The 11,110-nt window shown below is 38.4% G+C and overlaps 1 protein-coding gene across 6 annotated transcripts; it reads left to right on the top strand.

Annotated features, from left to right (window-relative positions):
- Nucleotides 1-2,345: 2,345 nt before the first annotated feature.
- On the top strand, nucleotides 2,346-8,733 carry ccdc80l1 (coiled-coil domain containing 80 like 1). Of its 6 annotated transcripts, XR_014531919.1 has the most exons (9): nucleotides 2,346-4,691; nucleotides 4,850-5,006; nucleotides 5,104-5,240; nucleotides 5,347-5,498; nucleotides 5,870-5,973; nucleotides 7,064-7,147; nucleotides 7,236-7,254; nucleotides 7,298-7,380; nucleotides 7,472-7,611. XR_014531919.1 is itself a non-coding variant. In XM_083532370.1 (8 exons), exons 2-8 carry the CDS (start codon nucleotides 2,949-2,951, stop codon nucleotides 7,768-7,770), a joined length of 2,676 nt encoding a protein of 891 aa, XP_083388496.1. In that variant the 5' UTR covers nucleotides 2,361-2,579; nucleotides 2,924-2,948; the 3' UTR covers nucleotides 7,771-8,733. The 6 variants fall into 6 exon arrangements, 4 of the variants coding, with proteins under 4 accessions (XP_083388493.1, XP_083388496.1, XP_083388495.1 ...); XR_014531918.1 differs by having other exon boundaries at nucleotides 7,236-7,380; nucleotides 7,472-8,733; XM_083532370.1 differs by lacking the exons at nucleotides 7,236-7,254; nucleotides 7,298-7,380 and having other exon boundaries at nucleotides 2,361-2,579; nucleotides 2,924-4,691; nucleotides 7,472-8,733.
- The last annotated feature ends 2,377 nt before the right edge of the window (nucleotides 8,734-11,110 follow it).

Below are 11,110 nucleotides of genomic sequence, written 5' to 3'. Positions count from 1 at the left end.
AAACCATCCAATGAATGTCAAATCTGTTTGCAGAAAAGCTTTGTTAAATAGAGAGTTCAGACTACTTTAAGCTGACAGGAATATTATGCTAATTCAAATAAGAAATATAAAAGAAAAAGAAAAAAAAACATCTCACATTAAATCTTGAGTCAGATAGACTAAAATTGTAGAAGACAGCATCAGAGTTAAAATCTAGATGAAATCTAAAGAAATCTAAATGAATCTAAAACTACAGCTTGGGTTATTGTCTATGTGAAGTTTTCTGTGTTTGTATTCACCGTGTTGACGTGGGTTTCCTCCAGATACACCGGTTTCCTTCTATTGTCTTAAAACATGCAGCTAGGCTAATTGTCTTTTCTATATTGTCCATAAAGTGTGTGAGCATGTAGAAGTAATGCCCTGTTATTCAGTGGCATCACATCTCGGATAAATTATCACAGCTTTCGCCCAGTGTTTGTGGGACTGGATTCACCACCCTGATAAACACTGCTTATAGCTGAACTAAAAAAAAAATAACTTAATATTTCTTAAATAACTATATAATTATGATAACATACACACACTACTGTTTTTTATTTTACACCATCTCTTTTTTAAATGATAAATATGTGCTATTAGAATACATCTTTATTACCCTTATCAAAATTACATATCCTGTTTACCTCTCTATAACATCTCTATTTTTTATCTTTTTTCTATTTAATCATATACAGACAATATTATCTATTCAGAATTCTGGTGCTCTGTTGCATATGGTGTCCTAAGCTTTGTGGTCCTCTTCCAAGTTCACCAGTGAGCAAGCTGATAAAAATTGTGCAAAGGTGGGGCAAGCTAGAAAACCATCTGAGTCAGCTATTTTCTTGCTTAAAACCAATTAATATTTTTTGAGATTTTTTGTTATGGCTGTAAGCAAGTAATTAACAACAAAGCAGTGTGATATGAAATTATGTTTCTGTTCATTAATTCACAGTGTTTTATTTCTCTTATACCACAGCAATTTGCCAACAATTTTCAGTCATTAATGAACACCATCTTTTTTAAATATTTAAAATTTTGGGAACAGCTAGAAAGCACCAACCTTCGTTTGCTAATATGTGATGTTTTATATAGCAACTTGGTCGTTGTTTTCATTTCACTGTATACTGTACTGTATATGGCTGAAATTATCAAACCAATTGACTTTGAAAAAAAAAAGCTAATATCGTTCGGCATGTTACCAAGAATCTGGGAAAAGGGTGACTTTATACTAATTGTTATAAATGTTATTGAAGACTCCTTCCATTAATATTCAGTAAAAGTCTCCTTGTAGAAAACTTCACCATCTCATTATTATATATTGGATTATACAATTCTGTAGTAATTACAATTAATAGTAGTTATATGTAAAGTAATAGTTCTTTATATTAGGTTTGGAATTAACATTTACTTTGGTAATTTAGTTCACTATAGAAACAATTATGTATTATAACAAGTGTATTGATATAATCTTAGGATACAGTATTTCTTTCAAACAAGTGTAATGAAAATTGATGAGGTTTTTTTGTCGCACTTTTTTTTTTTATTTAATTTTAGATTGCTTTCAAATGTGTTAACTGTAGTGTCTAACATATACTTCCCTTTACTATAGAAACAATAATGTATTATAACATGTGTATTGATATAATCGTAGAATACTGAAATTTGTCCAGCCAAGGGTTTTGAGAGTGGTTTGGACTATTTGAGTCAGATTTTATATATTTTTCATGTCTTTTGTTGTATTTAGATGATATGGATTCCTGAAATGCTGCTTTGGGACAGTGTCTACTGTTAATTGTGCGATAAAAAAGAAAGAATAGAACTGAGTAGGTATACATGATTCCTCGACATTAAGGATGGGCAGACCGATCCTAAAGTATTGATACTTTTTATACTGGTGTTGTATCTGCAGGATTTATTCTCTCATCAAATTTTTTAATCCTTCCTACCTTTTTTTTTTTTTATTGAGTATTTCCATTAAATACTTCCTTCTCTTTTTGTCAATTCGTCATATATCTTGGGATCAATCTAACTATTTTACAAAATGTTTTTCAATAGAAAGTTGATCAGATCAGAAAAGAGGAAACAGTGCTCAAAGGGGAAAATTCAACCTCCTCTTGTTCCTTCACACAACCCCTATGAAGGGAAAGGAGCATAAAAACATAATGTGGCAGTTTAAATATGGCTTGTTTCATTATGTCAATGCTGGTATTGTTATAGTTATCGAGATCGATGATACTAGACTTGAAAGTACTTGATATCGCCCATCCCTAATATAAAGACTGCAGGCCGGCAGGCAGGCAGTCAGGCAGTCAGGCAGGCAGGCAGGCGGTGGGCGGGGCTACGCAGCTGGGAACAGAGCAGCAGCTGCATGATCTTACTCCAGTGTACGCGATCTGTCTGCGTGGACCTTGGAGGGCGATAAGAACCGATGGAGGAGATGGTCCCGCTGCTTGCGCTCGAATAAGAAGAGCATTGTGCTGTAAGAAAAAAGCCCGATGACACCGATACTCCGTTAGTTAAGGATATGAAGGCGAACAGGACATCGGCGTTGTGATTGCTGGGTGAGTTAAGCCTTAATTTTCATGGAGATCAACTGGTGGAGAAGCGCATTTGCGGTTTTCTCACACTTTCACGCTCAAACACTACAGCGGTGACAGCACTAAATAGCAAATTGCTCTCAGTCTTTATGTTGTCAAGGATCAATTCAATAGAAACGCATTCCCCAGGTCATATGTTGGCCCAAAACCGTTATCTGGACCCCCCAATTCACATGCTTGTTTGCCTGTTTGTTTGTTTGTTTCAATCTTTTCTAGACTATTTTTCTCCCTTGTGAGTTGTTTTTTCCTCCCTAAAAAAGAGGACCATATTAACTCAGGGCGATGCTGTCCTTGCTATTGGCCAACAGACTTTCTCGCAGTGACTCCACCACAATGAGGCTCCTTGAAACACATGTGGTTTTGTGTGTTCTGGTATGGACAGCACAAGCATCAGATTTCAAGTCTTCTGTAGGCACGCATTTCACACGAGCACAGACTCGTGGAATGAAAAGACATATGGAATGGCAATCAAACACTTTTGCGGCCACCTCAGAGAACACGGCATTTCTTCAGGCAGATCAGGCTACGAATTCCTCAAGATCCCCGGTGAGGAGAGTCTTGAAAGGACGCAGACCTTTACCTCAATCGCAAAGTTCAAACACGCAGCCAGTTGAGAAACACAACGTGCCCCATGTTCTCACAGTCACTGGAGCACCTCGACAGGCCTCTCAGGGCTCCCACATTCGTACCTCCAATCGCACCGGCTCCATAAATACCCTTGCAAGTTTTGCTGGAAAGAACCGTGTGCTGGTCATTTCAGCGCCGCATGAATCAGACGGGTACTACAGGCTAATGATGAGCTTGCTCAAGCCAGATGTGTATTGCCAAATGGCAGACCGCCATATGCTGCAGATCACCATGTTCCATGAAAAGGAAGAAATGGGTGGGAAAGTAAGACGTGTGAACAATGATGGCTCAATTGTTGAGGAACAATTAGATCCAGCCTTAGTGCCCAGGCTGATGAGCTTTCTAAAACTGGAGAAGGGCAAGTTTGGCATGGTGCTGCTGAGAAAAACCTTGCAGGTGGAAGAAAGGTATCCGTATCCAGTGCAGCTTGAGGCCATGTACGAGATAATAGACCAGACGCCCATGCGCAGACTTGAGAAAGTTAGACAGAAAGGTTTTGTGGAAAGGTGCAGGGCAACTGGAATGCAGGGAATAGTAGTGCAGTCGATTGGAACAGGTTTGGCAAATCCTAAAACTGATGTGCAAAAAGGCTCTGAAGATATTGAGAAGGTAAAAGGTGCCAGACATCCTCCCAAGCCCACTCAGAGTACTACCAGACAATCTACACCCACCCCTACCACCAAAGTCACTAGGAGGAGAATACCTATACATCGAGCTACTATAAAACCTACAACTACAACAGTTACAGCCACAACCCAGCTTCCTACTACCACAACTACTACTATTGCTACAACTACTACAACAACAACTACAGCTACTACAACTACTGCAACCACTACCCTTCCCACAACTCTGCCCTCAAGTACTGTCAATCCTATGACTCTGACTACAGTGGCGCATAGACACCCACACACACCATTGCACAGACACAAACCCCAAATAAGCACCTCAAAACCCATTAACCGCAACCGCCAAAAGGAACACGGTTCAACTGACCTATCCTCTACTTCTGAAAAAAAGGCCCAACAAAAAGACAAAAACAAAGACCAGACAGATAAGATTTCGCCTGGAGCACATAAGAAAAAGCCCACCAAGGATAAACCGCACAGGGGAAAAAACGTAGAGAAGCCAGAAGCCGGAATTCCTACAGCCAGTGAACCAGTGGAGAACCTTCTGAATACCAAAACGGCGAAGGCCGGCCGCGAGAAAGCTGAAAAGAAGAGAAAGACAGAGAGAACCGAAAAGCCTGTGAAAAAGAACAACACTGAGAAAAAAGTGGCAAAACCCTCCAAGGATGCCAAGGTTAATCTTCACAACAGAAATGTGCCACAAAAAGCAGGCAGCCTTGAGGGTAAAGATGCTGTTGGCAAGCCTACTGAAAAGCCTGTTGATACCAAGAAGGCACTAGAAACGTTTCTTAGCTATTTTGAGAAAAGAAGACGTCTTCTTGTGAGTATGTTAGAATAAATAAATTACACTACGAAACACTTGTAATTTTATGTATGTGTTAAATATACATGCTATATAAATGCCATTCTTCTGGGATTTTATGTCTGTTTGGTGGAAGTATTGAGAAAAGATCTCAGTGTAAAAATCTCTATTTATAGGTTATTACAACTCCAAGTGAAGATAATAAAATGTACAGTCAGCAGAAGGATGAGTATCTGGAACAAGTGTGTGACATGGCTCTGCGCAAAATCTCTATCATCACCATTTTTGGTCCTCTAGCCAATGCCACCATGAAGATAGATCATTATCAGATGGGTGAGTTCAGCGCTGGACCTTCGGCCTATTTTACGCAGGATAATTGTTCTTTTTAGATGAACCTTTGTCTCTTGTGCTTTTGTTCTGTGGCTTACAGAGCAGGACAAGCCGGTGCGCAGCCTGCCAGTCAGTGAGCTCATCAACCAGGAACTCATCACAGCCTTCCGGAAGGAGCTTGGCATGGTTTATAATGACTTCTTCATGGCGCTGACCGACTTTGACATTAAAGTGAAGGTTTGTTTGCTTTATCGCATAAGTCGGCCTTCGGAGGAGGCACGAGAGGGAGTTTCACAATCCTTAAGCATTTCGTGATTTCATTTGTTGTGCTTGTGTTTCGCAGCAACAGTACGAAGTACCCATTATCATGAAGGCGGTGTTTGATTACATCGACACGTTCTCATCACGCCTCAAAGAGATGGAGCTTCAGAGAAAGCTCGGAATTGCTTGCAAGAAAGAAGACAAGTCCCGGACTCTAGAGAATTTCCTTTCGAGGTTTCCAGTGGATTTTTTTTATACTAATACGTATATAATATTCAGTCGTTTATAAGTCGTTTTATTATTTGTACATTACACTCAAGCGCAAACGACTGGAAAGTCAAAATCATTTTGCAGTTCTGTTATGAATATGATATGAAGATTTTTTTACAATGTTTCGACCCACACTTGTGTCTCAACTGGCTGTGGAAAGCAAAAGATTTTCTTCTAGACTGTTGTTTTGAATTTTCAGCATCTATTTCTCTTTTGAAAAAGGATTCATGTTGACTGTAGTCAGTATAGACAGTATAATGTAGACAGTATAATGTATAATAATTCAAATGAATTATCCTTTATATCTGTTATCATTCATCTCATTGTTAACCAAGGTTCCGCTGGAGACGGAGGCTGCTCGTTATCTCCACCCCTGATGATGAGGAGTGGGCTTATCAGCAGCAGCTCCATGCTCTGACCAGTCAGGCCTGCAACCTGGGTGAGATATCTTTGTCATTAGATAAAAACAAGGACGTATTCCCTACGTTCACACCGATAACATACACACGTGACACTGATGCAACTCAAATGACAGTGATGGAGTGTTGAAGTAACAGGCAAATTCTCTATGCTATTTGATTTACAGCAAATTCAGATAAACAGTTGGCTTCAGTGATTGGCTCTGCTAAGTGAACAGAATGTTATGTACCCTGCTTGGGTGGACATAAAGTGAAAGATCTAATCCAATGTGAACCTTTCTACCCTTCAACCTGGCAGAAATCAAGGCCATTTCATGCTCATATCATTAAGCTTTTTCAGTCGATATCATGGTCCAGAGACGGTGAACTTTTGCATTCTGTTGTGTGTTGAGACCATGTACAGTATTGTTTTTCAGTCCTGGTGTTAGGCGTATACATGCTTGCACATTCTGCACAAACATTTAAACTCGATTTCTCAATTTGGCAACTGGCAAGTATCTGATAAATGGAGAAAACACTACAATGTGCAGGACTGCAGTAGAAATGGGAAACACTCTTGCTAAAACATTTCATAACTCACTGGGTATCAGATGCTTTTTTTTTTTAAATACTATGAAATCTGCAAATATTCTCTAAGGGAATTTTCTCTCCGTCTGCCAATCACTGAACATGTGTACTATTGCTATTTTATTTCACAATGCTTGTCAGGGATTTTAACCAAACAGCCTTGTTAAGGAGAAACGGTCTTGGCTGCTTTTTAAGGCTTTACTGTTTTTTTGTGTGTTGTTAAGTAGCCCTAATTTGAACATTCACCCATTTGATGTCCATTAATAGGTCAGTTTCTGTTCATTTTGAGACCAAAAAAAATGAAGAACAAAACTCTATAGATGTCTTTAATTCTAATTAGCTGCCTGCCTTTGATTGAAAGAGCATCTAATGGAAAGTGTTCTTGTAATCTGTTTTTCTGTCATTTGCTAACCAGAACGGTTTGTAAGCTCTGTGTGTGTGTGTGTGTGTGTGTGTGTGTGTGTGTGTGTGTGTGTGTGTGTGTGTGTGTGTGTGTGTGTGTGTGTGTGTGAATTAACCAACGCATCTTCTCTCGTGTTCCAGGGCTGCGTCACATGTCTGTTTTAAAGCTGACCGGGAGGGTGATGGAGGACATGGGTGGAGTCTTGGAGCTCTATCCAATCAATGGTAAAATGGGTGGCTTGTAAATTTCATCCTTACAAACAAGAGTGGGTATTTATTAAGCTTCTTTTAACTTGGAAAACTTGGTCTTCAGATTGATGGTTGGTCTCCAGGTTGATGGTTGGTCACTGCTTTGATGATCTGCGCAGTTGTTAGATCTCACGCCAAAGAAGCATGTTTAGGATGAAGTGAAAAGGGCTGTCTTTCTGCATGAATAATACTAATTATTAAAGTACCTGGTGAGTGTACTTTGTAAGCGTTTCTGTCGTATCACGCCGGTCTGTTGTCTACATCGTTTCATTTCCACTCCTTTCCCTTTCGACATCGCAGGGAGCGCAACGGTGGAGCGCGAGGACCTTTCCGGCCCGCTAGTGCACGATATCAGGAACTACTTCCAGGTCAGTGCGGATTACTTCTCCATGTTGCTGGTGGGCAAAGACGGCAACGTGAAGTCATGGTACCCGTCACCAATGTGGTCCATGTCCCTCATCTACGAGCTGATCGACTCCATGCAGCTGCGCAGGCAGGAGATGGCCATCCAGATGTCCCTGGGCATGCACTGCCCCGAACAGGAATATGGTCACCATGAAGACTATCATGAAGGATATCATCGTGGTTACAGTTACTAGAGCAGTGGTTAAAAAAAGGAAAGATTTTTGTTTGATCTCATAGTTTAATGATTTGGGGGGTTTTTTCAAGCTAGTGGTCCAAAAAGCAGCTAGACATTGGCAAATTTTATAACTTGAATAATCACTAAGATAGGACCATGGTTTTATTCTGTATTCTTAGTGGTGAGATCTTTGTTTTATTGATTCCTATTATGAGTGTTATAAGTATTACCATGTAGTGTAATTTTATAAAGTGACATTATGACGCCACCTCACAGCTCCAGGATCCCCGGTTCGATCTTGAGCTCAGGTGATGGTGTGTTTGGAGTTTCATGTTGCATGTAAATATCCTTCTCATGTCTGTCTGGGTTTCCTCAAAGATTTCTGTTTTTCCCAAAAACATGCTGGGTACAGTACTCCGCACCGAGGTGTGTACTCTGTAATGAACTGATGTCCCAGTTCAGAGTGTGTTCCTGCCATGTGGTCAACAGGATTGGATCCAGATCCACCAAAGCTCAGACCACATACTAGAGATAAATCAATGAATGGTGTACTTTTTCATGTGTTCTGTTTTATACGGGTCTTTTTTTTACATCATTGGCGCAGAATTAAATAATTGTTATTTTTGGGTCTATATCAGGACAATAAATCTAAAAGTCTGAGATTCATACTACACATTAAAATGTCACTGTGGTTTATAAATGTTGTTTAAATTTTGCAGTGAAAGAAAAATGTAATCCAAGAAGATGGACAATGTATTTTGCTGCCCCCTATCAGGTGTAATGGTGAAGCACAGGGGAAAAATCTCCTGTCCTTGCTGTGTAATTTGACATTTTGTGTGCCATCCTGTGCCATCTCAATAATGGTTCAATTATTAGCTAATGAGTGTGAGAAAGGTGAAATTTGTAAGCATTACCATGGCAAGATGGGTTTAATAGGTGTGCATGGTGCCCTGCAATGAACTGGTGTCCCACCCAGGGTTTATTTCTGCCTCACGCCAAGTCTCTAGATCCATTTTGATCCAAATGATAAAGCAGTTACAGGAAAATTGTAGAGGTGTCTTAAAGGTATATTTGTTCATGTATTCCAGAAGCTGTGCTAAAGTTCTTACATTCATACAAACTGTTTGGGCAAGAGGTAGCTCTTTGTTTAAAATGTTGCTCTTCTGATTGAAAAGCTTCTAGTGTAGGGTGTCTGGAAAATGTTAAAGAAAAACTATTTTCAGGGCCCAGAGGAGCTTTGAAGGTTAAAAAAACAAACAAACAGTGATTCTGCATTTTGAAGTATTTTCTTATTTCACCCAAACACTCATTTAAAAAAAAATTATTAAATAATAATAAGTACTAATTGGTAGTTCCCAATGCTCAGCCCTCGAAGAAGACCCTTAATCCTCAAAAATCAGATGCTCGCAAGTCGTTCTGAATAAGGGTGTCTGTCAAATGTGGTGGATGTAATCAGGTTTAAACCCATGAATAAACGGACAACATTTTTTTAAAGAACACACTTTATTAATAAAAAAATAGGATTTAAGAGGAAGCTTTTAACAATTCTTTTTAAAATGAAAAAAAAAAAAAAAAACACTAACACACTTAACGTAAACAAAACTGTAGTTGTAATTGTTAAGCATACTAGTGATGAATCAGGTCTGTCTGGTGTATTGAAATCAACTTTAAAAATAAATAAATGTAACTTTCTCTTTTAACAGTGCCATTAATAACCAGAAAATATCCTAAACAAAAATAACAAAATTTGGGTTCCAAATAATAATCAAGACCATTAGAACAGTACTAAAAATTACAAAAAAATTAGTTTGTACATTCCTAAAAAAAATAAATAAATACAATAAAATTAAATACAATCACAAGGCAATATGGCTTCCTAGGGCTGCTGGTATGATGATTATCATAAAATCATATAGAGTGTGTAGGCATCCTACACTAAAATTACACCAGCTTTCTACTGGTAGCGGCAATGATTGTACACCGTTCATCGATTGTGACATGATTTACATTGTAATCACTAGTACAAAGCCACATTAGAATACGTTCCGTCAAACAAACGATTTAAACTCGTATGACGGTGCAATCGTTCCATCACGTTTTTACTATAAAGCATCTGCCTACAATGCACAGGCACATTATTAGTGCAAGTCAGACTTAGTAACCAGAGGTGGATTTACATGTGAAAGGTTTGAAGCCTGTACCACAGGATAAAACAGTTCTATAAGCTCAATGGGATTCTATTTCATTATTATTAACATTATTATATAATATACTATATATAAAATCTATACTGGGATTGTACTATAAGAGGCATGTATTCTAATCCTAGGACCATCCTGCACTGCTGAAGCTGATACATATTACATCAGTCTAAATGGAAATATTATTAAAAGGTACTATGAGAAAATAACCAGAACTTGTGTTTAATCTCAGACTGTTACTGTTGTGATTGTATAATATAATAGCGATGCTGCTATACAGCCGAGAGCAAGTATTTCTGTACTACAAATGCATCAAGTCAGTAAGAAAATATGTTGAATGATGAAAGAAAGCATTTTACAGAGTGAATAAGTGTCTGAAAAAGACATCTGTACCTACTGAAAGGAAGCAAAGACATGTTAAAGTACACAGAAGCTCATTATTTGGCAACCCGCAGCAGTAACTCTTACAGCAGATTAATGCAATCAGTACCCTGCCTGTGGTTTATTAGATCCAGGATAACTAAAATAGATGGCAAGAATAAAAATATGCTCTCTGGAATGCTCCTATAAAAACTTCAGTCATACTATAATATAATACAGGATACAAACAACAAAAAACAGGAACAAACAACAAAAAAATAAAAGCCCAGAATACGTTTTGCACACTGTGCAAAAGCCTTACACAATTTCTTTTGTAACAATTTTATACTGAGCCAAATATAAACCACTTCATATTTCCAAACATTAATTCCACAACAACAAAAAAACAGTAAACTTTTCATGTCTCAAAGAACATTTCACAAAAAGAAGCACTACGTGATGAGTCAGACATAGAAAAAAGTAGGACAAAGTCTCCAGCAGGACTGGAGCACATTCCTTTAGAGGCTCAGGAGAAGCTGAGGACACAAGTACATAAAAACACTTTGCAGAATCTGCTAAATATTTGAAAAAAGGAAAATAGGTAGAAAGAAATTCATTGTTTTTAATTTTGCACGTGGCAGAAATCTACAGTGTCCACAAAACACAATTACTCAATTTTCATTAATGAACCAGTTCAAATGCATAAATACACAGTTACAGTTGGACTGCTGAGAGTTTCTTTTAAAGAAATACTCCAGGAACGGCACATCGGGTTTTACGGCATATCCTGCATATTCA

The sequence above is a fragment of the Silurus aristotelis genome (assembly GCF_946808225.1).
Source record: "Silurus aristotelis genome assembly, chromosome: 2".
Classification (NCBI taxonomy): Eukaryota; Metazoa; Chordata; class Actinopteri; order Siluriformes; family Siluridae; genus Silurus; species Silurus aristotelis.
This window is presented reverse-complemented; position numbering and strand designations above follow the sequence as displayed.